The sequence below is a fragment of the Alternaria ventricosa genome (genome assembly GCF_023758065.1).
Source record: "Alternaria ventricosa strain BMP 2768 chromosome Unknown scaffold_14, whole genome shotgun sequence".
Lineage (NCBI taxonomy): Eukaryota > Fungi > Ascomycota > Dothideomycetes > Pleosporales > Pleosporaceae > Alternaria > Alternaria ventricosa.
The window spans coordinates 310,967-337,094 of NW_026055694.1; the positions used below are offsets into that span (position 1 = coordinate 310,967).

A 26,128-nucleotide genomic window follows, 5' to 3' on the forward strand; every position below is an offset into this window, starting at 1 on the left:
GGTTCTGGCAGGTGCAGCGTAAAGATGGCGAAGAAGACGAGCGTGTTGTGGTGGGTAGGAAGCAGACACACGTTGTTGCTGGGACATCGCGCCCTGCCTGCCCGACCCACCCCGGCCCGGCCTAGCCAATTGCGGCGGGTTTGAGAATTATTCGTGACATGACGAGCAGCTGCACGCCATCCAGCCGGCGTCCATTGCACCAGCGTGAAGCATCCAGCGTCCCCAGCTGCACTCTCAGATATGCTGCAGCCGCGGATATGTCATTTCCAGCCCTCGCGACTGGGCCGGGCGCTGCTGTCTGCCCGCACCTACGCACAGGTCCAGGCCGTCGACCTTAAACCTCCCCCAGCGATACAGCCTACCGTGGCTGCCGACGCCGGAGTACTGAAACAGGAAGGCTCGCGCAAGGAGAAGTTTATCCCTCTGCGCACATACAAGCCCCGCACGCCTGGTCTGCGCCATCTCAAGCGACCCGTCAACGACCACCTGTGGAAGGGACGACCGCACCTGAAGCTCACCATCGAACGGAAGGGGCAGCATCTCGGAGGAAGGAACAACACAGGGCGGGTCACGGTCAGGCACAGAGGTGGTGGCCACAAGAGGAGGATACGCATCGTCGACTACAAGCGATACCTGCCCGGCAAGCATGTGGTGGAGCGCATAGAGTACGACCCCAACCGGAGCTCGCATCTGGCCCTCATCACCCGCGTCGCTACCGGAGAGAAGTCGTACATCATCGCCGCAGATGGCATGAGGGCGGGCGATGAAGTCGAGAGCTACAGGACGGGTATTCCCAAGGACCTGATTGACAGCATGGGTGGTGGTATCGATCCCGGTATGCTGGCCGCGAAGACAGCCGCACGTGGAAACTGCCTTCCCATCCACATGGTGCCCCTTGGTTCGCAGGTATACAACGTTGGTACCAAGACAAAGGGCGGGGGTGTCTTCTGCCGCAGTGCCGGTACATACGCCATCATCGTGAACAAGGAGGAGGTGGAGAAGGGCAACAACTCAGAGATCAAGCACGTTATTATCCGCTTGATGAGCGGTGAAATCCGCAAAGTCAGCGCAGACGCATGCTGCACCATTGGCGTTGCCAGCAACCCGCAATCACACTTCACATCACTCGGAAAGGCCGGACGTTCACGGTGGCTCGGAAAGCGACCAGAGGTCCGTGGTCTCGCCATGAACGCAGGTCAGTCCTTGGATCATTCACTTCAGCTGCAGTCTTCTAACATCTCACAGCTGATCATCCCCACGGTGGTGGTCGTGGTAAATCAAAGGGTAACGTGCACCCCGTCAGTCCGTGGGGCACTCCAGCAAAGGGAGGTTACAAGACGAGGCACAAGAGGAACAAGCACACCTTCCTCGTCCAAGATAAACCCCGCAATCAAGGAAAGCGGAGGGCGAGGTAGGGTGGCCGCCGGTGTACTATATGCTCACGATGGAGCTGTACCATATACTGTAGTCGCATGCCATGCCGTCTACCAATATACATCAGTACTCACCCAGTTGCCTTTCGATAGGTTCGCACAACAGCAGTGCTGTCTAGATCTCAACAAGTCCAGCTACCCCAGTGCTTCACCGATTACCCCATCACGCGCATCGCACTACCATGCGCGCATTCCCTGCATAAGCATTTCGGCATGATCTGCTCGAATATCGCTCTCATTAAATAATGTTGCGACATGCCATCAGTGCTCGGGGACTCTCTCGGTCGCATGTGAGATCCTGACGTGTGCCAGCAGTGTCCAAGCTCGGCGGTCGGAACTTTGGACGTTGCGGCTCTTCTGCAATCTCGCGACCACGGCTTCCACGGCATGCATAGATCACTTGGCTGCCTATGGCCTGGGCAGAACCAGATCTCCTGCCACGAGCTCATTAAGTCGTGGAATGAGCAGTAGGTGGCATCATTATTTAACTTTGACCATTTCTTATCTCTGCGCGTACCCTTTGAGTACGTGAATTCATGATTACTACTGGTGTGACCGTCGACAGGCCGACACCTGGTTTCCGTGTTTGGGTTGATGACACAAGACGCTGCGCGTAGATCGGTCGCATTTTGATCCATCTTGGGCTGGACTACTGCCCCACCATGCCGCTCTGGCGAAGCTGCATACGCGACCTTGCAGCCACGAAACAACCACATGCACATTATGGCACGCAAAGAAACACCGTGGGCTCCAGAGTAGCTGCCACGACCTAGAGGACAAACTATATGTATCAGTAATCGTGTATGTAGCGGCGAATTCGCGGTACCTAGGTAAGGGGTCCTTGCTGGCAATCCCAGAACTCGGGAGATCCGCCATAATTAGTCCAGATACTCGACGTTGCACATCACCTCACGCTTAAGGCAACACGCATTGCGCGGACGGCCTTGCAGATGAGACCAGGTACATGAGCGTAGCTCAGCCATGGGCTGTTCTATACCCAATAGCACATGCACTTCTAACATCATACTCTAACACCCACCTTAGAGGCACAACGCGCTCTTAGTGCTGATTCACCGCTGGTGCCTATCCTCGCGCACTCAAAACTCCGAGGTCTCGACACCGATAGCGACACTCAAGCGACCGTTATACCGCCGACGTAGCTTCGATTTAGATCTCGCAATCAAACGGAAATCGTGGCTTGACAGAGGACCCTCATCCGTTTGAGCCGTGCTTACGCGGGGGCGGTTCGTCTGAGCCAACGTGGATCCAAGACTCCTCCTGGACTGCCAAAGACCAGCAAGATTCGCCAATATGGCTTCCAACGGATCCGAATCGCCAGACGAGTCCTTCTTCAACGACCTCTCCCAGCAAGCGCAAGACTCGAACACTACCAACGGCCAGGAAACGCAACAGGATGGATCAAGCAAGGTCAAGAGGATTGCGTGTGTTCTGTGTAGGAAGCGGAAGTTGCGATGCGACGGCACCCGGCCAACATGTTCGACCTGTAAACGTCTGAACCACGACTGCGCATACGACGAAGTACGCAAGAAAAGTGGACCCAAGCGCGGCTACGTGAAGCTGCTCGAACAACGGCTGCGTAAGTCGCGCATACTGTACTTCTGCTGGTTGTTGTACTGACTCGTGCGCTATAGAGCAAGTCGAGACTCTCCTCAAGACCCAAGACAGCACCGATTCAAGCAAGGACACCCCGCGCCAGGACGCCGCTTCCGCATACGTCGCGAACACTCTAAATCAATCGCTGCCGAATTCTGGAGATGTGCTCAACACAACAGGCAACACTCAAGCGGCCGGTCGGTCGGGGGTTACTGGCGCAAGTCCATTTCAGAGTGTCGGTATACCAGGGAACGACGCGGGGCGGGAGACCTCGTGGGAGATGATAGGGCTTGGGCTCGAGGAACCTTTACCTCCCCAAGAAATCATGGACGATTTGTACGAGCAGAACCTGGCCCGTAGCATGATGGCTGCGCTGACGCTATTCCAGATATCAAATATACTTCTCCAAGATCCATCTCACACTGCCCGTCATACACAGACCACGGTTCATGGCCGCACTGAACCTGTCTCCTCAAGCGCGCCCGCCGGTTTGTCTGCGATACATCATGTGGACCCTAGCCGCTTCCATCACCGACAAGTATGAGGCCTTACAAGAACATTTCTACCAACGTGCGAGAAAATATGCGCAGATGGATGAGATGCGAGGCCACGGGGAGTCGACCATCACCCTTGCGCATTGCCAGACATGGGTTTTGATGGCCACGTACGAGTTCAGACAGATGTACTTCCCAAGAGCCTGGATGTCGTCGGGGAGAGGCACAAGACTGGCTCAGATGATGCAGTTGCATCGTTTGGACGGGGTTGGGCTAGACGTGAAACAATGTCTAGCTCCACCCAAGGATTGGACCGAGCGCGAGGAACGGCGGAGAACGTTCTGGTTAACCTTTTGCATTGATCGATACGCAAGTATTGGAACTGGTTGGCCGATGACCTATGACGAGAAAGACGTAAGGACAGACTTCTCTTTCATACCTCGGCAGAGCTGACCGTGTTAGATCATGACAAACTTACCAGCAAGCGAAGAAGCATTTGAGAAGAGTAAACCGATGGAAACTGGATCACTGGACCAAATCCTGAATCCCAATGGCGTGCAAAACCTTCAAGCACTCGGCGGTATCGTCCTGACAGCTGCGATGTTTGGCCGTAATCTGCTTCACTTGCATCGACCAATGCCAGATGACAACGATGACGATATCAACGGCGGCTTCTGGAACCGACATCGAAACATCGAGCGCATACTTCTGCAGACATCGCTGAGTCTGCCGGATAATATTCGTCTACCAACTGGCATAGCCGACCCCAACGTAGTGTTCACGAACATGTGCATACATACGTCGGCAATATGTCTTCACCAAGCAGCCATCTTCAAAGCAGACAAATACCGGCTACCAGCAAGTGTCAGCAATGAAAGCAAAATTCGATGCGTAACAGCAGCAGCAGAGATTGCTTCTATCATGCGTATGATCAGTCATATGGACCTTGGTTCAGTAAGTCTTTAGTCACAGCCAACGATTGGCGTTTACTGACTTGAGCAGATGAACCCGTTCATATCTTTCTGTATTTACGTGGCAGCGAGGGTATTCGTCCAATACCTCAAGACGCGACCAAAGGATCAACAGATGACCTCCTCGCTACAATTCCTCTTGCAGGCGATGGAAGCTCTTCGACGGAAGAACCCACTCACAGAGTCGTTCTTGGTCCAGTTAGATCTTGATCTAGAGGGTGCAGGTCTGCAGGGCATGCGTCATCAGCCATACACACAGTCCACGCGCAAAGTGAGTCAAGCCCCAGAGGATCTCCAGGGACTCAGTGATACGGCTGGGATTCAGCTTAGAGCTCTAAGCCAGGGTTCTGCCAAGTAAGTTGCTAATTCCCAACGCATAGACTACCATCATTTCAATCAGTTCTGATCCGCAAACCAACTGCAGTCCATTGATCAATATCCGCGATCCGCCCCAACCTGCCACAGCCGCCAATACGTTTGGAAACGGCAATCCAATCACGCCGGCGCCAACTTCCAATACGCAATACTCGAGCAACATACCTGGTCCGCCATTTCATCTCCACACCATCAATAGTATCGACATGAACGCGCAGAACCAGGCCTACTTACCGTCTCAATTTGGGTCGAACGGAGGTTTCGGCACCACTGCAGCTCAAGCCTTCACGCCCGCGGGCGGTTTCGCTTTCCACGATAATGAGATGGACCTCTCCGGAGGTGATAGAGACGTCGACCGGCCTAGCCCCGCAACAATAAGCTCACAATCAAGAGGTGGCTCAACATCACAATCTTCTTACTCGCCAGGCCAGCCACTCGAACACAACATCCCATACCGGGCATCTCCAAAGATGACAGCGCCAGGCTCTAGCACCGTCTTTCCAGACCTTGCAGCTAATGGCGGAACGTTTCCTACAAATGGCTTCAACCTACCTGGCAACATGGGCAATGAAGCTTATACTGATGGCTTCGTAATGGGCAATGAATGGGAATACGCAGCTTTGAACGCGGGCACAGGCCTGACGCCCATGGCAGACGCGTCCTGGGACTCGATGTTGGAAAGCGTCACGATGGGATGGGATTCAGTTGGCCCTGGGCATGAGAATCAACGGAATGCTGCTGGAGTATGATGGGATTCGTTGTTTGGGGATGTGTACATTGAACTAGCAGGATACCCACTTTCGCTTTGATTGGATTTGGTGTTAGGGCTGATAGCATGGGTGGGCTTGACTTTTAGGTCACGCACACATTGGCTTCGCGTGCTTTCTGGTAAATCGCCTGCCGACGGTTTAGATGACGTAGTGCTATCTACGCATTATAGAGGGCGGATAGACGAACGTTGTATACTATCATGTAAAATCAACACTGCAACTGGCATACCCAGGTACCACCCTGGGTCCTTGTGACATTCCCCCGGATCCGTGCACGCGGCTAGACATGTACATCGACGGAGCCACCTCGGATCGAAATTGCGAACGCGTTGACAGATGTCATTATCGAGGCGAACTCGTCGTTTTTGAAGCTAACATACGACATCGATTGCAATCGATACTTAGCCATGCTCTCGATGAAAAGACCCTGAAGATCCGGGGATAATGCGGCTTGCAGGGATGATGGGGGCGGTCTGCGTCACACCTGCAGTTGCTGGGCAACCGGATCGAGAAGCTACGTGCAGCATCGCAACCACATCACCACCGCTTTTTCGCTGCGTCGAGTCGTACAATTAATCTTCACTTCTTCACATATCGTTCTCTATCCCTGTTTCTCTGGGCAGAAAAGCTGGTACTCCCGACTGGTGCACCGACAATCGTACAGCAAACAGAGCAGTAAACACCGAGGCCGACGTATATTCGCAATGTTCACGTCGAAAGAGAGGGAAGGTGCTGCGTCACCAGGGCCTGGAGCCTACTATTCGCCGTCCCAAATGAGTAAGAACTATAGCGACGCCTTTACACCTGCCATACTGACGATTGATAGAGAGCTATCTTCAAGACCTTCGCACAAACCGCCCCGCTCGTCCCACGGGAGCTCGACCTGCTCCTGCACACTTCAACACATGGTCGAACAGATCCAACAACCGAATGTCCGACTCGACTGGTATCTCCTCTCTACAGCGCACGTTCACAGACCCTGTCGTCGACGCCGATGCACGTCCCGCCTCCTCGCACGAACCGAAGTCGCATACCCGAACAACGTCCAAAGCGAGCCTAGATGAAGTCGTAGCCAATGTTGGAAGGCCATTGGTGCAGCCACCACGCGGGCGGGAGACATCACGGTCTTCGTCACGATCGCGCACACCCAGCGTGCAATACCGCGAGAGGGAACAGCGCCAGGCAGAGCAGGACGAGGCACGGGCTATTCGCGTGGCCATGGAGGACTTGGAACTTGCAAAGGAGGAGGGCAAGATATTCGAGGCCGCACGAGACGAAGCCGTCGAATTGGTCTGGAAGCATTGCAATCCACATGCGGCCGCGGCCAGTCCGACCAAACCGTATGCATACCCGGGTCTGGCCAGAAAGAACAGCCCGCAGAGAAGTCGGAGCGTCGAGCCGAAGGATCAAGATCTGCAACGGGCCAATTCTAAATTGCGGAAGCGACATTCGATGGGGAGTGCCGCGTCAGGGAGCCGGAGTAGCAGCTTGCAGAGCAACGGCCGTGCAGGCGATGCCGATACATCAGCTGCTGGAACCGCGTCGCCTACCAAGAGCAGCTTTAGCATTATCAAGGGTAAGAACGGCGAGTCACCAGCATTAGCCAAAGCCATCTCAGACCTCCCAGACTTCAAGCAACGACGAAGAAGCAGCGGACCCCGTCGAACCATCAGCGGGAGTCTTTTCTCCAACCCGAACGACCATATATACGAAGAACCCGAAGAGGAAGCACCGCCTGCTCCTAAACCCACCCCCGCCGCCGAACCACCCAAGACCGAGAAACTACCGTTAGGCATACGGCGCAATCCCTTTATGCGTTTCCAATCGATCAAGGGGAACCCACTGGTGAGGTCCAGCACGGATCCTGCCATTGCGACGAAGCGTTTCGACCGGTACGAGATACAGAAGAACCCACCGACCCAATCGAGAAACGCAGCGTATACCCTGAACTCGGCAGAAACGAAGCCAGCAGAAGATGTCAAGGCGGACGTGGAGAATGTTCCGGAGGTGAAGATGAAGGATGGCAAGGAGATCAGGAGTGACGAGCTACGTGCTGCTACAGGCTTTCGTCTGAAGGACCGTAGTGCGAAGCTGCCTACTCCTACCGCGGTCTCAGATGCTCCAGGGCGACCAATCGTTTCTTTTGAGAAAAACTGGAATGTGATCGAGATGAAGGAAGAGATATCGGCCGCACCTGATCTGACACCAAAGCCTTTGAACACAACCAAGTCTGGCCCACCGCCACTGGAGCACGCCGCAACTGAGCCTGTCGTACCTACTATCAGTCTCGCACCAACAGTGCCCAAACGGAACATCACCCCAAGACCGCAAGTTCCAGAGATCAACGTTCCTTCCGAGCCTAAAACCAGCCTCGCACCGGACGTACCAGAACGAAGCACAACCCCAAGACCGCCTGTTGCTCCAGAGGCTAATGGCTCATCGAGTTCCGTACCCGCACCTGGACGGTTCAATCTGAAAAATAAACCTACCATCAACATCTACGAGGACCCCCCAGCCCCATCAAGACCTCTGCCGCTCACCAGCTCGCTAAGGAAAGCCAATATACCGACTCGTCCTTCTGTTGCTCCTCTGCCTACTATCAACGTGTCTGACTCAGCGCCTGCGCGTTCAAGGACGACACCAGCACCGCCAGTTCCTTCCATCTCCGTGTCTGAGACCCCGTCGATTTCGGCCAAGAAGAATCTGTTCAACCGTGGCCCCTACGTTCCGCCAACGAGTGCTACGCCGCCTATTCCCAGCATATCAGTCAGCGAGACTCCAGCACTGAGACGAGGCTCTACAACACCTTCTATCTCTGTAACACCGGAAGTCCCTTCGATATCTGTCAGCGAATCACCAGCGCCAAACCGTGGGTCAAGAGGCAACGCTCCGCCAATACCCAGCATCTCTGTGAGCGAGACACCTGCGCTGAGGAGAGGATCGACTACACCATCTATCAACGTGACCCCCAATATTCCAACTATATCCGTCAACGAGACTCCAGCTCCTACTCGGGGACGCAACAGCAATGTACCTTCGATCAACGTCAGCCCTTCAGTGCCTTCGATCAACGTCAACACACCCAAAGGCTTCGGACCAGCCGCGTCAACACGACCACTGCCAGTTCCAAACGCCCAGAACAAGTCTCACAGCTACAACGGCACAGCCACCCCTCGCACCCACTGGACCCCAACCACCGTCCGCACCGGCGCCCTCTGCGCCCAATGTGCCCTCCCCATCGCCGGCCGCATCGTCTCCGCCTCCGGCGCGCGCTTCCACCCGGAATGCTTCGCCTGCTACCAATGCGGCGAGCACCTCGAATGCGTAGCCTTCTACCCAGAACCCTCGAACAAACACGCCGAACGCGTCTCGCGCATCCGCGCCCGCCTCTCCGGCGCCGACATCCCGTACCTGCCCTCGCACCCCACCGCAGACTCCATGGCGCGCCTCGAGCACGACGACGGCACTGACGAAACGCCCCGCTTCTACTGCCACCTCGATTTCCACGAGCTGTTCTCGCCCCGCTGCAAGAGCTGCAAGACGCCTATTGAAGGCGAGGTTATTGTCGCTTGTGGGGCCGAGTGGCATGCTGGTCACTTTTTCTGTGCTCAGTGTGGCGATCCGTTTGATAGCAATACGCCGTTTGTGGAGAAGGATGGGTATGCTTGGTGTGTTAATTGTCATACCCATCGGTATAGTACAAAGTGTAAGGGGTGTAGGAAACCGGTTACCGATACTGTGGTTAAGGCACTGGGGGCGGAGTGGCATGTTGGGTGCTTTGTTTGTGTTGTAAGTCTTCCCAGTCATGTTCTTCGTGTGAAGTGACGTTTTTGCTAACTTGAATTCTAGTGCTGCTCTGGTCCATTTGAAGACGGGAGGTATTTCCTTCGCGGTGAGAGTCAGGATCCGGTTTGTGTTAGGTGTGAGGAGAGGAGGTTGAAGGCTTGATTGAGGCTGCTTTGACTGTGTCTCTTTGCTGCTGCCGCTGCTGTTGTGTGTAACAATCTACTGTTGAGCGTGTTTGCATATTGTTCGCATACATTGGTGTTTTTGGGTATGGAGAACGGCGCTGTTTGGGCGTTTTCTGGGTAGCATAAAGGTAGTTGGGGAGTTGTAATTTGAGAATGGATTAGGGTTTACATGAAGAAATCGTCATATTTGGGGATGTGTACTGATTAACGCAGTGATTGATACGAGTGATTGCTGCCTTCCAAGCCTGCAAATACCGCCTACGCCAAAGTTATATAACCCGGTTCAGTGTCGACGACCCGTACACTGCTGTATGAAGTCACCTCCTCGGATTGCTTTCTCCGCGCCACAGATTTGTCGAAGTCAGTCATCCTGATGGATCACCGTGCTCCTATGAAGCTGCGGATGTCTTTGTTTGTGCAAAGAAAGAGGGAGATGACCAGAAGGCTTGTTGACCAGCGCAAGGCTCTTGCCTTCCCAGAGCGAACAAGATGACGTCGCGCAACTGGGGGAACACGACATGTACCCTCAGTCTTCGATTATCATAAGGGTCGCAGGAGATTACTGTCTATGTTACTAAGACTGGATGAGTGTCAGAAATATTGATCTGTTCCACGGTTCAGGTTCATGCCCAGTTCTTCTCGGTACCGACCACCACGTTACGAAAGAGTCATACACTCCTACCCAAATATAGTTGCACAACTTTCGTAGCCCGTCTCCTAGACTAATACATCCTCTTTTAATCTGAAGTCACACGCACGCGAGCAGTTATGTCTTCGTCTTGGTCTCGCTCTTCGAGAATCTCAAAAGCCTGGGAGAAAGAATCAGAAAAGCACACCACGCGGATAGAGAACGCCAGAGACAAGATGAAGGGTCTGGGGGAAGAACTAACCCACACAAATATGTCCAGTGCAGAGTACTGGGAAAAAGCCGTGGATTATGCAGTTTTGGGTCGATCGTTATCCTTGTACCAGCTCGAAAGAGCGGAATACGACTATCGTACTTTCTACGTCGACGACCATGGACCCGAGGTCAAATTCATGAGAACGGATAAAGCGCGGCTGTTCAGGGAGAGTATGATGGCTTGGGGTCTGAAGGGGAAAATATACGAGCGACGCGCTGCTACTGCAGCTGAAGAAACCGAGACCGAGAAGACCACAAGACTGAAATCGCTCATACCAGTTTCCGCCATTCTTCCATCGCGGTTCAACATCGAAGCCACATTCGCGCCCCACGGTTTCAGAAACTCCATCATCGCAGACCAAGGATTAGTGGATCCAAGGGAAAAAGATAATCACATGTACTGGAGTTACCTCTGGAACATCTTCTCCGGGACCTACGAATATGGAGCCTACCGGCGGTTTGAAGCTCTACCTGTTTTCGCCTCTCAGTCCAACCCAGATCTAGCCACCGCACTATTCGGTCCCGGTAATATCGAATCCTCTCCCTCTCTCTTCTCTTCATTCAACGGCTTACTCCTACCCGATTACATGGGAGCACGCTTCGACAGCGGCATCATGGCTATCGTCCCCGACATCTCCTCCCCCACGTCCCCCTCCGAAATAGCATTGTGGAACGATACCACACCAAGAGAATACAAACTGAAGATCTTCACGCAGAACCGAGAGACCGATCAGGAGGGTGACCTGATGCAAGATATCAATTCTTTTACAAACGCCCGTAGGCCAGTTGCACTCCGCAATATCGACGGGTCGAAAGTAGGATTTCCTGTTTCCAGTCGGGAGGGTAGACCGAGGGAGTGTTATCTGTTTTTCCACTATTGTGCGCAGATACTGCGGCAGGCTTGGAAAGGTCTCCCTGTAGTAGACGGGGAAAGACCTGGGTCTGATTGGGGTGCTGTGGGAAAATATGTTAGCCGTGAGCAGATGCGTGCGGTTGTTGATGAACTTGGGGGTGAGTATGAGGGTTTGATGGGGTGTGCGGGGGTTGGCGTTGGCGATGGTGGAGGAGATCGGTACACGCTCCTTGAGGCACTGGCTGAGCAGGTTATTGTCAGTAATCAGATGAACGGGAGGAGGGATGAGTTATATGGCGATGAGGAAGATGAGAGTAGCGACGAACATGACTGCGACGACGATTGGTGTCCCATGAAGACGCCTTATTACAACCCAACTGATATAGCGAACACGTCGTATCGTTTAGACGAATAGTTAGCGAGAGAATAGGACGTATCTTTCATTCGCAATGTGAGAAGAACTGCACAGGTTACCCCTTCGCATACCACCCCACACCACATAACCAGAACAATCTCACTGTACAATATACTCAATTTTCCATTCTCAATGGTACATCTAATAATACAAAAGGGCCTTTCAATCAATCCATCGCCCAAACCCAAACCAAGCTATAAGCCACAAGAAACCACGCTCAAAACCAAGTGAAAATACTCCATGCATGCAACCGTCTTTTCATGACCCACACCAATGCTTTCTTGCCAGAGAAAACCATTGTCCGTCGACATGCCGCAACCCCTCCCACCCCATATACCCTAATTATGCAAGAGATGGACCTGAGCCAGACTTGCTATGAAATGTCTAGTTGACGTGTTGCCCTTGATACCCAAAAAAACGCCGCGAAAGTTGCTAGAAGAACAAAGGAGGATAGCAGGCAAAAAGAAGATAGTGCAAGTAAAGTTGACGTAGCCTTGCTGAAACAAGAGGCCTGTCCTCTTGGCCATGGGAGAAAGTGCAGAACCTCCACTCTGGGTCCAGCGTATCAAAGCTCTATTGACTGCTTCCATGATCATATCCGTTCGAACCATTTGTCACGTCAAGAATCCTGTTCGGTGCCGGACTCGACTTCTTGACGGGCGGATCAAGGATGGTCGGACTGGAAAGCGGTTCCAGGCTCTTGACAGGCGGGAAGATAGGCGTCTCTGACATTTGGTGGCTCGATACCGGGCGCATGGCGTCATGTTTTGAGGGCGCGGGGATGGGGTCTGGGAGCATCTGCGCGGGCATTTGGGACGATGGTGAGGGAGCTATGCGCATTGGTGCTGGGGCCGGGGAGGACATGTTCGCTGGGAGGGGCGCGGGCGAACTGTGCTTGGTCGGGGAGAAGGAGGGGCGGTTGGCGGAGCTGGGTGGGAACGAGGAGTGGGGGCTGTTGAAATTGAAGCTTGGTGGTAGACCGTTGGTATGACGGGGGGAGGCGGCTGGAGAGTGCTTTACTGGTGAGCCGCCTGGGCCTGCTGCGGACGCAGGGCGACTAAAGCTCCGCACGTGCGGTGCTGCGGGTTGCGATGGGCCGAATGGGTTGGAGTTGAAGGGATTAGGACCGCCGAAAGAGCTGCCGTTCTGCTGTGGCTGTGGCATGTGGAAGCTCTTTGTTGGGCTGCTCGGTATCCGTTCGAGGTTGTACGGAGGAGGTGACGATGTTGGACCGTTACCAGTTCTGTGCCCAGGGGATGAGAAGTGGGATCGTATAGGTGATGACATGCTACCGTTCGCGCCTTTGGTGGGTGATCCATAGGCAGCTTCCGATCTCTGTATGCCTGGTGGACCTAGAGCTTGGCCACGAGGAGAGAGACTTGGGCCGTCGACCCATGGCTGTGCGGGATGCATGGAGGGCTGGAAGGCTTGCGGCCGTGGTAGTTGTACTGCGTCAAATAGGTTCGTTGACATAGAGGGGCCATTGCCGTTTGCTTCTGCTTGGTTTCGTGGTGACTGCGACGTCAATCGAAGCTTGAGAGAAGGGAGCTTCGGTTCATCCGCATCTCCCTCTTTACGCTTACAGGCAGTGCAAACGAACGTAAACTTCGAATCGTCGGCCTGTTCTTCTGTGATGTCATGGCATTTCATATGTTGCCAGACATTGCACTTCTCACAGGATATCTGTGGAGTGTTGTCATTCTATCAAAGTCAGCGGAATGCATGGTTGTTGTGCAGTAGTACTCACCAGATTGGAGCCGTAAGTGCCGCACTTCTCGCAATCAAAGAACCAATCTTCTTCCTCATTAAGCCTCTTGAGATCACTCTCGTGCTTCTTCATCATGGCCTTCAGGTGTCGCTCTGATAGCCTGGCGTTGTTTGAGGCCAGCTTCTGTTCATTCTCCTGCAATTTACGCAGCTCCTCTTCTTTCAGAATCTTTGCCGTCTCACGCTCCTTCAGCCGTTGCTCACGAGTCATCCTGCGAGAATCTTGTGCTTCCTCCATCTTCTTTTGCTTCTCTTGCTCCGCCTTGGCCATCGCAAGTTCTTCCTGCCTCCTACGTTCCGCAGCCTCGGCTTCTTCCACCTCCTTCTGTTTCTCGAGTCGCGATGAGATTCGGGACGAGCGCTTCGCTGTAGCAAGTTTCTGCATGTTCTCCAACTCCTTCATCTTGCGGGCCTGCTTCTTTGCCTGCTCCTCTGCCAACCCTTCCATGACGGGCATAACATCTTCCTGAAGTCGCTTGTATAGAACCTTTTCGTTGGGGTCGCGACTCTTCCGAATGCTGCTCATGTATTCCTGGTAGTCTTCCAAGGTGACGCAAATGCACTCCCACTTCTTGCCGCCGAGACCGTCGTCGACCTCCTGGGACTGTTGCTCGTCGTTGGCCTGCTCCTCCTCTTCGACTTCTTCGGGTTCGGGGGTAGAAGCCTTTTGTCGCTTGCTGGCTCTTGAACCTCTCGATTTCTTGGGCTTTGCCTTGGATTTGGCCTTTGCTTTCGTAGGTTCGGGAGGAGGTGGTGGATCGGTCATACGGTACATGCGGTTATCGTCGAGAACAAACAGCGATCGTTCCTGCGAGTCCCAGCCCGTGGGCTCCATACGCTGTGGCATGTTAGTCGTTGCCCTGCACCAATCCAAGTAATGCTTACCCATAGTGTCTGTTCGCTGTCCGTCGCTCCAATCTTCTCTCTTATTGTGTTCGGGTTGTTGAGCGTCCATACGGAAAGTTGTTGCAAGACGCGTATTTTGGTGAAGACGTCGAAGTCGTGGAACTTGTTGGGCTCCTCTTCCTCGCCAAAGGGGTTTCGAGCGGGCGCTTTCGCGACATACTGTCGACGGGTGTATTCATCGAAGATTTCGGGTCTACCATCATGTCAGTACTATCGAGACTATGCGCAATGGCCAGGTCTTACGTCAAGCCCTTGTGTGACGATACGTGCTTCAGCAGCGCTAGGCCAATTTGTGCGAGTTTGTCGGATGGCTGTGGTTGGAGGCATTCGGATTCCAATTCCTGCACGTGTGTCAGCTCGTGGTCCTTGTAAAACATATGCGCGCCGGGCTGGGATGCCAGGCGCAAAGGGCATGTACCTCGATGTCAAAGTCCTTGTCGATTTTGACCGCGTCCCCGAAGAGACTGATGTACTGGGCCAGGTTTGCAAATTGCCACATGTTGCGCAGTTTCTGCAGTGTGCTGGGCTCTTCAACAGGCGCCTCGGCCTCCATTTCGTCGGCGGCGCGTTTTCGAGACGGCATGGCTGCGGTGCCTCGCGTGCGGCGACGCGTGTGAGTTACGTGTGGATATGGTGTAGAGACCAGAAATGGTGGGTATCAGATGCGCGTTGTGAGATGGCGATGGGTAATGCTGTCGTGGTGTCGGCGGGCTCGTGGGTAGGGCGATGATGTGAGTGCCGATGTCCCTTTTTGGTGATGTGAGTGATGAATGTCGCGCGTCGATTGTCGGCGAGTCCGGGGGAGGCCCGAAGCGGTAAGGCGCCATCGGCCCAGCCTTGCACATGCAATCTGGCAGAGACGAAACACTCATGACAATGACGAAGAATGCAGGCAACGGCTTTGCTTGTACTACACAGGCAGAGCTATAACAATGGCAATGGCATATCGAGTGCATGGCATGAATGTAGGCTGCTTACTAAGACCAGTCCCTATAAACCTTAATGCACCCGTCTTACAGGACATGCGCATTCCAAGAGTATCGGTCTTGCGTGACAAGATAGACAATTCGACCGGCCGTCGGTTGGGACTCCACCAAGCCACCGAAATTATCATCGTCATGGCCATGATGACAGGAGGTGACGATGTAAGGCCGCGTGGCTCACGCAAGTGCACAAGCCACAGCTCCACCAAGTGTGGCTCATTGCCGGAGGATTCCACGCCAGGGGCCAGAGACGTTGTATGGTAAGCCGTCAGCAGTTTCGGATCCCTGGGTGGTGTTGGTTACTTATGCTGTATGATGGTTCGCTTTAACTTGGAGAGCAAATGCCGTATACATAATCGCACAACAAATTCATGTTCTTCGTAACAGCACCGTCTACAGGATAGCGATGACACATGCCAAACACGACAAGTACCGTAGACGTTAAACTAAAATTAACCCTCAGCCCTAGCCTAAGCCGCGCATCCTGGTCGCTCACTACACCCTTGTCCGTGCTTGGGAATCGGCATCCATCCCGCATTTCAACCAACTCTTTCCCACCAAACACACCACACGCGCCCTTTGGACTGCTACGCGCCACCTACCGCTCTCGCCATCGCTGCCACGCTCTCTCTACGCTACGACACTCGCTTACGTTTGTTTTGACGCCTGCATGATCGCGCAATAGCATTCTGGGAGAGCTAGTTGGTTCAGATGCTGGGTTGAACGCCGCATATCAGACAGGACGTCCCGATGTCCTACCCGGATCCCAACCACGGCCGAAGTCACCCCCACCAATCAATACCTCTGCAAGACCTCAATCGCCCACCCGACGGCTTCGAAGAAGATGCGTCGCAAGAACACCGGCGGACGCTCAGCGACCGCGGGCGCAATCTGCTCAGACAGACCGGCGCGATAGCCACAGGGGGACATTTCCGCGACTCTCAGTACTCGCCCATCGTAGAGGTGTCGCCCAGCCCTACGCGATTCGCACCGCCGCACATAAACACCAATCTGCCCCCTTCGCATAATGGCATCCGAAGGGTCGTGGACGACGAAGAGCCTGGCTCGCCCTTGGACGCGGGCGCATTCCAGGCGGCCATTGGATTTGGCATGGGCATGGAGTTCCAGGGCGACACATCGCCGCCAATACCGACGCCGGCATCGTCCATGTCCTACACACACACTCCCTATGGGCACGAACCATACGTCGACAGATCTACCTCGGAAGACCACGACTACTTCTCCCCCACCTACGACGATACGGCCCGCTTGACGGACGCGCGCAACCTCCAGCCGATAAGCGGGGCCACAGCTCCTTCCACTCCTAATGAGCGATCCAGCTTCCAGAGTGTGCACTTTCTCAGCCCTGGTGATGCCTCGCCAACAGCCCGGCATGGCGGCGACATTGGGCAGGTGGAGGCTGGCAACGTGCGCGACTCACGAGGAAGGAAGCGCTCGTTATCGCCTGGCAACTTCGAGTCGCCTCTACACAGGGCTGGAACTATTATGCGGAACATGTCCCAGCGTGTTGTCAATGTCAGCAACGACTCTCAGGTCGCCGAGCGAACCATCCAACGGAAATCCACCATACACCAAGGACGCCTTGCACCTCCAGGTATATCAATTCCACCACTACCCGAGTACTCCAATGACGGTCCTACCTCGCCTGTTCCATCCACGCCAATTGAGAAGCCGCCGTCACCGATCGTGTACTCAAGGACGCCAAGCGCATCCTGGAACCATCCTCCCAATCCCTTGCGCGGGAAGAGTCTCGGCATCTTTCCCGCCGATAGCAAATTGAGAATCAAGCTTTGCGACCTGCTTGTGCATCCTGTCACAGAGCCACTGCTGCTCGTTCTCATCGTGATCCAGACGGTTTTACTAGCAGTGGATGCGCGTACCAGGGCAGTCTATAACACTGGGCACAGCAAAGAAATCTCGACTTTCAATGGCATCGACTGGGCTCTCATGTGCCTTTTCATCATATACACATTCGAGGTCATTGTCCGCATCATCGTCTCTGGTTTCATCATCAATCCCGTCGAGTACAGCACCATCAATCGCCAGGTCGGCTTACGCGAGGCTGTCATAAGTAAAGCAAATCAGCTTTTTTCGGGCCTCCACCGACAACCTTCAGTGCGAAAAACGGGCACCAACACCGACTTTGCTCCAGACCCCCAGCAGCCTTCCGTGCTCCGGTCCTTCACTACTGCACAGATGCACACCGACATCGGAGTAGGCGATGCACGTCAGCAAGTACGTACTCGCCTCGCGCATCGGGCATATCTCAGACACTCGTTCAATCGAACCGACTTTGTCGCAGTCGTCTCGTACTGGATTGCTTTTGTCCTAGGACTATGGAACATTGACAATAGCCGAGTCATACTTGTCTTCGACATGTTGAGCTGTTTGCGAATTATCCGTCTTCTAAACCTCACCAGCGGAACCTCCGTCATTCTCCGAAGTTTGAAAAAGGCTGCGCCCTTGCTGGTCAATGTCGCGTTCCTCATTGGATTTTTCTGGCTTCTCTTCTCTATCGTCGGTGTTCAAAGTTTCAAATCAAGTCTGCGGAGAAACTGCGTGTGGTTAGCTCCGGAGGGACAGGAAAACTTCACGAATGATGCCCAATTCTGTGGTGGCCATTTAGCCGACATTGAAGGCTATCATCCCCAAACGTACATACCTGCTCCAGGCATGCCACCTGGGCCTGACAACGGCAAAGGTTTTCTTTGTCCAAAGGGCTCAGTCTGCGTTGAGGATAACAACCCATTTGCAGGCACGAAAAGTTTCGACAACATCCTCCAATCCCTTGAGCTTGTTTTCGTCATCATGTCCTCCAACACGTGGTCTGACTTGCTCTACACGGTAGCCGATACCGACTACCTCATCAGTGCCCTTTTCTTCATCGTAGGGCTGTTGATCCTGAGTTTGTGGCTCATCTCTCTCTTGATCGCTGTCATCACCTCCTCCTTCCAAATCATCCGCGAAGAAAGCAAGACCAGTGCTTTCACCGGAGTGGAGATCAAAGATGAAGATGCAGAGAAGAACGACGAGAAACAGCGCGTGAGTAGTCTCAAACGTCTCTACGATAAGACCCTATGGGTATGGGTGGCTGTCATAGCCTTTGGCCTTGTTGCTCAGATGATGAGAAGCGCCAACATGAGCGACTTTCGCCGATTTTTCATCAATGCCGCAGAAATTGTCGTCACCTTCATACTGTTCGTTGAGATTCTCATACGAATTATTGTCGACTGGAGGCATTTCTTCAGGAGCAGGCGCAACGTCATCGACCTCATGATCGCCATCATCACAGCTGTCATACAGATACCAGCCATCAAGCATGCACACGATGGAAAAGCCTACGCCTGGTTATCGATATTCCAGATCCTTCGTGTCTATCGCGTTGTCTTGGCTGTGCCGATGACACGCGACCTCATTGTAGGTTACCTTCTCCGCCATTGGGAACTCCTGAACTAACAGCCATATCAGACAGTTGTGTTTGGAAACGCGGGTGGTCTATTGAACTTGATTCTCTTTGTGTTCCTTTTGACTTTCCTAGCATCCATCTTCGCCTCAAAGCTGCTCCGCGGCGAAATTCCGGAAGAGGATGATGGCGAGACAATTCGCGTACCATTCTTCGACATCTACAATTCTTTCTTGGGAATGTACCAGATATTTTCCAGTGAAGATTGGACGAGTATTCTGTACACTGTTACCCAATTCCAGAAGCCTTTTGGTACAGCATGGATTGGAGCGTCTTTTTGTATCATGTGGTTCATTTTCGCTAATTGTAAGTACAATTCGACTTCCAATCCGTGCTATAGACTAACCAAAAACTAGTCATTGTCCTGAACATGTTTATTGCCGTCATTCAGGAGAACTTCGATGTGTCCGAGGACGAGAAGCGCTTACAGCAAGTCAAAGCGTTTCTGCAGCAAAAGGAAGATGGTCTTACTTCGTCCACTGGGTATGTTGGAATCTCTTCCTTTGATTGATATATCAGCTCACCCATTCTAGTAATCTATCTCTTTCATCCATCTTCAAGCTCGGGCAGGCACGACGCAGAGATCCACTCGACTATGGACACGCCGCCACAGAAATGCTGCTCAAAGATGCGGTCGTCCGTGACTTTCTTGACGAGGCAGACGGCAGCGAGAGCCCACAAGAAGAAGACCCGCGACCTGGCATCCGCCCAGCCAAGACTATAGTTGGATCGGGAACCATGTCCACAATCTGGCAACGATTTCAGCGTCGAATCATACACCGGGAGCCCAACCCTTTCTACGCCCCTCTCGACTTCGGCCGTGCATATGAGGATCTTGATCCAAGAAGCATGGCAAAGGAGGTTGTCTCAGCTACCGAGAGGCGTAAGAAGGCTCAACGCGAGTATTTACGGAACCACCCCAACTACAACGTTTCCCTGTTCATCTTCCGAGCCGACAATCCCATACGCAAGCTATGTCAGCGCGTCGTGGGCCCTGGGCGCGGTGGTGACCGTATCGAAGGAGTTGCTCCATCTGTCCCCGTCTGGTATGCATTCTCGGCATTCATTTATGCTGCCATCATCGCCATGGTACTGTTGGCATGTATCACAACACCACTGTACCAGCGCGAGTACTTCATGACCCACGAGTTCAGCGTCAAGAACTGGTTCGTGTGGGTAGACATGGGCTTTGCGGTGCTCTTCAGCGTTGAGGCGCTGATCAAAGTGATTGCTGATGGTTTCTTCTGGACTCCCAATGCCTACTTCCGCGGCTCTTGGGGTTTCATAGACGGCATCGTACTAATCACTCTTTGGGTCAATGTTGGCACATCGTTCTTGAACGAAGGCCAAGTTACCAGAACCGTGGGCGCATTTAAAGCACTGAGGGCTCTACGTTTGCTCAACATCAGCGATAGTGCACGTAACCATTTCCACGCGCTCATCGTTCGCGGTTGGTGGAAACTCTTCTCGGTAAGCACCCGCCAATCTTCATTTGTTCAGAGCTAATTGTCACCAGGCTGCTTTCGTTTCATTGAGCCTGTTGATTCCATTCGCCATCTATGGTCTGAATCTCTTCGTCGGTCAACTACAATCCTGCAACGATGGTGACTTCCCTGGAGGCGCCAGTCTCCGAGACTGTGTCGGAGAATACAACAGCAAGCCTTTCGACTGGGAGGTCTTAGCCCCACGCCAAGCTGCCAATCCCTATTACGACTTCGATAACTTCGGAGATGCCCTCTTCATCTTGTTCCAGATTGTCTCCCAAGAAGGCTGGACAGACAACATGTGGACTGCAATGAGTATCACCGGAGTTTACACGCAGCCAGAAGACAGGGCATCGCAGGGGAACTCTGTCTACTTCATCGTATTCAACTTGCTCGGAGCTGTCTTCGTCTTGACGTTGTTCGTTTCCGTCTTTATGCGCAACTACACAGAACAGACTGGTGTCGCCTTTTTGACGACAGATCAGCGCTCCTGGCTTGAACTACGAAAGCTCCTTCGTCAAGTCGCTCCATCCAAGCGACCTTCGTCCACCAAGGTACGAGAGAGTTGGGAAGAGTGGTGCTACCGTAGAGCGGTCACCAAGACCGGACCATGGCAGAGATTTATCACCGGCGTCCTGATACTGCACCTCCTACTGCTGTGTTTGGAGTGGTATCCCGGTTATGGCCCATGGGAGGTAGCTAGGGGTAAGTTCTCATTCCACGGAATCCAAGTCCTAATACTAATATGACTAGACTACATCTTCCTTGCGCTTACCATTGTCTTCATTGCGAACATCGTCATCCGTATCATCGGTCGCTCGTGGCACCGTTTCCGGAGAAGCGCATGGGACATATACTCGATCTTCTCTGTTGCGGGAACTTTCGTGACATCGATTCTTGTGTTGGCGAAAGATGATGTTAGGCCCTTCGTCCAGCTGCACAAGCTCTTCCTTGTCTCCATCGCTCTCATGCTCATTCCTCGGAACAATCAACTCGACCAACTGTTCAAGACTGCCGCAGCAAGTCTTGCATCCATCGCAAACCTTCTCGCCACGTGGTTCGTCCTGTTCCTGGTATACGCCATCGCCCTCACGCAAACGTTTGGTCTTACCAGATTTGGAGCTAGCGAGACTGGAAACATCAACTTCCGGACTGTGCCCAAAGCACTCGTCTTTCTCTTTGTGATGAGTGGTGGTGAGGGCTGGAATGAATTCATGGAGGACTTTGCAAACGTCGACAAACCTTACTGCACCGTCGGCGAGAGATACTTTGACAGCGACTGCGGTAGTCCCGAGTGGGCGCGAGCTCTTTTCATCACTTGGAACATCTTGAGCATGTACATCTTCGTCAACTTGTTCGTCTCGTTGATCTACGAGAGTTTCAGTTACGTGTATCAACGGAGTAGCGGGCTGTCAGTCATCAGCCGAGAGGAAATTCGTCGTTTCAAACAAGCCTGGGCTGAGTACGATCCGAACGGAACCGGTTACATCTCGAGAGAAGTGTTCCCTAGGCTTCTAGGTGTAAGTTCATCATTGTGGCATCTAAGCACAAAACTGACTATATCAGGAACTGTCCGGTATCTTTGAGATGCGTATCTATGACTGTGACTTCACTGTCGGTCGATTGATCGAAGAGTGTGGGGTAGCACCCGGAAGGGAGTCCAACCTCCCTGTGTCAGGCCGTGAACCAACCAAGGAGATCGACCTGGACAAACTGAACCGGTGTCTCGCCCAGCTACCAGTCGCGGAAATACGTCGCAGAAGAAGACGCATGAATCTTTTCTACGAGGAAGTGCTTGTGTCGAGCGACCCAGACAGAGGCATTGGGTTTTCATCACTACTTATGATTCTGGCTCATCACAAAGTCATCAACGACAACAAGAGCTTGAGACTGGAAGAATTCTTGAGACGCAGAGCGCGCCTACAAAGAATCGAAGAAGCCGTCCGCCGTAACGTGGTCAAAGGCTTTTTCGACACACTATACTGGGCACGGCGCTTCCGTCGTGCCATGGACCTGAAGAAGCAAGGACGTATGGCAACAGTCCCTCAGTTCACCGTTCCCGAGATTTTTATCGACGACGAGGACATTACAAATGCCCAGCGAACTCAATCTTCCGGACCTCCAAGTCCTCTCTTCTCACCTCAAGATCTCTACGCACCTTCCCCTCGCAATTCTGCTGGCGCGTCTACTTCGCCACCGGCCTTCCCTTACGACCGGACGAGGAGCAGAACCAACTCGATACAACAAACACCGACAGGCTCACCTACACGGGGAAGCCCGCAGCCATCACCCTTCTCCATGTCTGGCAGCGAGCAAGAATGGCAGTTTGCCTCGGCGCTTAGTCGACCACCCAGTCCTCTCGAAGTCGATCCTGGGCAAGCGAACAGTCGCAGCCGAGCAAATAGCGCAGTCAGTGCGGCCGATGTTTTGGAAGTGCTTGACAATTCCGCATGGGGCGAATCGATTAGAAGGAGTTTCACCCAGCGACGGCGCAGTTAGCGTCCGAGAAGATTTGTATATGAACGCTGAAGACAAGCATGAGCAGGTGTCAGTCACGTCGATCAAGCTGGCTTGGTGTGGCTTCGGCAATGGGTCGAGCCAAATTGGGATGGTTCAGGATGGCGTACGATACGGAGTCTGTTGCATGAACGTCTGGAATGATTGGATACGTATGCGACTGGCATTAACCCAACATGCAACCACGATGTGGAATTGATGGTTCGGTTGGGAATGGGGATACGGCCTGTAATGGTGTAATGGCGGTGGAGTTAACCTTTGGCATTGCATAGCGTCGGCGTTGAGCGATTGATCAAATCACCTTAGATATTACTATCACGAAGCTTCATATCTTTTCCAATAGTGCGCATTCATCGCTCCGTCGAATTCTACACGAGAGACGAGAGCCGTTTGTAGTAGTTCACAACATAGCGCGCGAGATGTCTGGTACGCTACTCAACGTGCATCGTGAACACACATACAGTAGTCTCTTCGTCCAAGCCAACCGTACCATGGTTCAAAGAATAACCCGACAGCATGAACATACGCAGGTGACAGACGCTAATTGTACCTTCCGTCGGTCGGCATTGGAAGGCATAATAACCAGTCCCTTGCTTACAGCTGGTTATGAGCTTCTTCCGTCTCTTCTAGACCCGACAAGGACCACGCGATTATAGCGCACTATGATATACGATCGCCCCGCACCTCGACGAATGTTGCATGCAGACCTGAAACGTTGATCTGCTCCTCGCCGATGAGCTCTTACCTGATGTGCGTTCAAGTGTGGTGTGTACCAGACACCCTCACGTCACCAACAATGAGCACAATGCATACCTATCTTTGGCTCGCCACCCACAAGTTCCAGCGTTGACACACCACACTGTAGCATCACACGGGAGCATCACAACCGCGTCTACATTTGTTGAACGTCCGATACGTCTGAAACGCTGGTCTGCCGTTAGACAGCTGGGCGAACCGCGCCATGCCGCATCGGGATACACTCGCCTGTCGCAGATTCTCGCATCACACACGCAGCACCCGGTCTCGAGACAGGCCGGTTGAGCATGGAGACACTGCGAGCTTCAAGTGCTGGGTAATGCCTACTTATGGGCTGGCGGGCTGCAGGCAAGAAACAACAGCCAGGGTGATTCACGTCTGAAGCGGCCGAACTGGGAGCGGCTCGTCTGGCTCCAGGTTCATGGGCGAGCGGAAAGCCCTCCGATCATCGTGCCTGTTCAACAAGTTCATGGCTTGGACGTGATGGTGGACACCTCCCTGGCGAGACGATGCAGAGCGCCGGGCGATGATGACAACAAGCAGCCAGAACGCGTCGTGTCGGGCGCAAAAGCAACACCACCAACGTCCATGTCAACAAAAACATAGCCACTAGCAGTTCGCCGACGTAAGAATAGCACCGGGCAGCCCTCACAATCTCGTGTGAAGCCACCAACGAAGTCGACAAAATGACGAAGCTCCACAGTGTAATGAGGATGATCCCCCGACTACCCATTGCCAACTAATCTCTTATCGATTGCAGGCTGCTCTCTGAAATGAAGCCATGCAATCATTCCGCGGCACTCCCAATGGGCCGCCAGTCGACGACTCCCGCTCGCTTGTTTCCAGACGGGTGATCAAACGAGGCTCGACCCCTCAATTCACGCGTTCCTGACAGGGATGTCCGCTGCAGCAGTCCCATGTCCCACCTTCCAGGGTTTTAGCTTCTGGGACGTAACACGCACTGGCACAGAGAAGTGCCAACATGCGACACGCATGCTTAAGGATCCGCCATCGTCCGCCTGTTTTTGTTGCTAAAACTACAGGAATAAGTTTCCTTCTTCATTCCACCTCCCGACTCCTCCTTTTAACTTACCTTCGCTTTTCAGACTGTGCGCGAGTGTCTTTGACCACCGCACTACTTATCTCCAATCTACATTCATATATACCCTTTGAACAGAGTTGATCTCCCCTTTGCACTTCCACTTCCACCTTTTCTGATTCGCAAGCCGATCGACAAGACCCAACACTCGTTGTCCTATCACATCCCTACGACTTCCATTCCTTACATTACCTCCTTCGTAAGGACAGCTGGATCTTTCTATTCGAAACATCCCTCATTTGCAATCGGACCCCGACAAACACTCCGCGTCTCTATCCGCTCAAACACACCGGGAAGCTACATCATAGCAACCGTCGCCTGAGAAAAGCAATTCCACCAACTTCAACTCCGGCGTAACAACAACCACCTCAACACCACCCAAAATGCCTTCCCCAAGCCGCACCAACCGCTTCCAATCCTTCACCCCTCTGCGCAGCACATCCGGCTCCCTCCGCCGCCTCAAGACCGCCTTCAGCCCCACCCGCAACTCCCTGCGCTCGGCATCGCCCTCCTCAATCTTCACCTCCAGCACCACATCGCCGCTGACACGCAACTCCTCGCCACACAGCCACCGCTCCTCCGGCTCTTCCATCCGCCAACTCCTCGCCGTGCGCCGCAAGCCCAGCGTGTACGAGTTCGAAATGGAAGAGGAGAAGCACTTGTTCGAGACCGAACTCGACGTCCTCGAGCCGAGGCCGAGCATGGGTCGCGGCGCGAGTGAGGTGCATGTCGTCGGCATCTTTGAGGTTTTAGACGGCAAGTGCTGAGCTTGTGCTTTGTCGATTGGGTTATGCTTGAACATGTTTATGACCGGACTGTTTAACGGGGCGTTTTCATCATCCCATCGCCACGCATCGTTGTGTGTGTGTGGATGGAGCTTTTTTGCTTTTTCGACTAGATTGGGTATTTCACGGTGACGTGTCAATGGCGTTCTCTTTGTACGTGTCATCTCTTCGACATGGACATTGGCTTGGTTTGCTTCTTTCTTATACCCCAATGGACTGGATTGGACTGGGGGGTGCTTTACCACGGCAGATATCATGGAATACGATCAAATCTTTTCTTTCACCATTGATTTCTTACTTTGCAATTTTCGCATTTGCAACTGTTGTTGTGACGCTCGTGCGAAGTATGCAAGTGAGGCTCTGAGAGTTGGGAGCGTTGGGTCTTCATGCGGTGTTAGCTCAAAGCTTATGAACTGTCAATGGCGAGACCATGGGCAGCCTCGCATTTTCGGATATTAGGTAGAGGTACTAGCGGGCATGTCGGGCAACGTGCTTGCAGAATGTAACATGATGTATGTATACCCTTAGAGCAGAGCTTAAATATTGGGTA

The 26,128-nt window shown here is 53.3% G+C and overlaps 7 protein-coding genes across 7 annotated transcripts; 6 read left to right on the forward strand and 1 right to left on the reverse strand.

Annotated features, from left to right (window-relative positions):
* Nucleotides 1-240: 240 nt before the first annotated feature.
* J4E93_007688 (uncharacterized protein) lies at nt 241-1,415 on the forward strand (the record flags this gene model as incomplete). The annotated part of the gene is made up of 2 exons (XM_049345593.1): nt 241-1,195; nt 1,246-1,415. The coding sequence occupies 2 exons, from the start codon at nt 241-243 to the stop codon at nt 1,413-1,415; spliced, it is 1,125 nt and encodes a 374-aa protein (XP_049197120.1).
* A 1,329-nt stretch (nt 1,416-2,744) lies between these two features.
* J4E93_007689 (uncharacterized protein) lies at nt 2,745-5,636 on the forward strand (the record flags this gene model as incomplete). The annotated part of the gene is made up of 6 exons (XM_049345594.1): nt 2,745-3,030; nt 3,086-3,383; nt 3,436-3,955; nt 4,004-4,495; nt 4,544-4,866; nt 4,937-5,636. The coding sequence occupies 6 exons, from the start codon at nt 2,745-2,747 to the stop codon at nt 5,634-5,636; spliced, it is 2,619 nt and encodes an 872-aa protein (XP_049197121.1).
* Nucleotides 5,637-6,430: 794 nt separating this feature from the next.
* On the forward strand, nt 6,431-9,597 carry J4E93_007690 (uncharacterized protein; the record flags this gene model as incomplete). Its single annotated transcript, XM_049345595.1, has 4 exons — nt 6,431-6,434; nt 6,484-9,316; nt 9,405-9,446; nt 9,507-9,597. 4 exons carry the CDS (start codon nt 6,431-6,433, stop codon nt 9,595-9,597), a joined length of 2,970 nt encoding a protein of 989 aa, XP_049197122.1.
* Nucleotides 9,598-10,492: 895 nt separating this feature from the next.
* On the forward strand, nt 10,493-11,797 carry J4E93_007691 (uncharacterized protein; the record flags this gene model as incomplete). The annotated part of the gene is made up of 2 exons (XM_049345596.1): nt 10,493-10,499; nt 10,542-11,797. 2 exons carry the CDS (start codon nt 10,493-10,495, stop codon nt 11,795-11,797), a joined length of 1,263 nt encoding a protein of 420 aa, XP_049197123.1.
* A 573-nt stretch (nt 11,798-12,370) lies between these two features.
* On the reverse strand, nt 12,371-15,053 carry J4E93_007692 (uncharacterized protein; the record flags this gene model as incomplete). The annotated part of the gene is made up of 5 exons (XM_049345597.1): nt 12,371-13,498; nt 13,545-14,402; nt 14,450-14,663; nt 14,714-14,811; nt 14,889-15,053. The coding sequence occupies 5 exons, from the start codon at nt 15,051-15,053 to the stop codon at nt 12,371-12,373; spliced, it is 2,463 nt and encodes an 820-aa protein (XP_049197124.1).
* A 1,150-nt stretch (nt 15,054-16,203) lies between these two features.
* On the forward strand, nt 16,204-22,920 carry J4E93_007693 (uncharacterized protein; the record flags this gene model as incomplete). The annotated part of the gene is made up of 7 exons (XM_049345598.1): nt 16,204-18,891; nt 18,943-19,243; nt 19,294-19,420; nt 19,471-20,407; nt 20,454-21,126; nt 21,175-21,941; nt 21,988-22,920. The coding sequence occupies 7 exons, from the start codon at nt 16,204-16,206 to the stop codon at nt 22,918-22,920; spliced, it is 6,426 nt and encodes a 2,141-aa protein (XP_049197125.1).
* Nucleotides 22,921-25,176: 2,256 nt separating this feature from the next.
* Nucleotides 25,177-25,560, forward strand: J4E93_007694 (uncharacterized protein; the record flags this gene model as incomplete). Its single annotated transcript, XM_049345599.1, has 1 exon — nt 25,177-25,560. One exon carries the CDS (start codon nt 25,177-25,179, stop codon nt 25,558-25,560), a length of 384 nt encoding a protein of 127 aa, XP_049197126.1.
* Nucleotides 25,561-26,128: the final 568 nt, after the last annotated feature.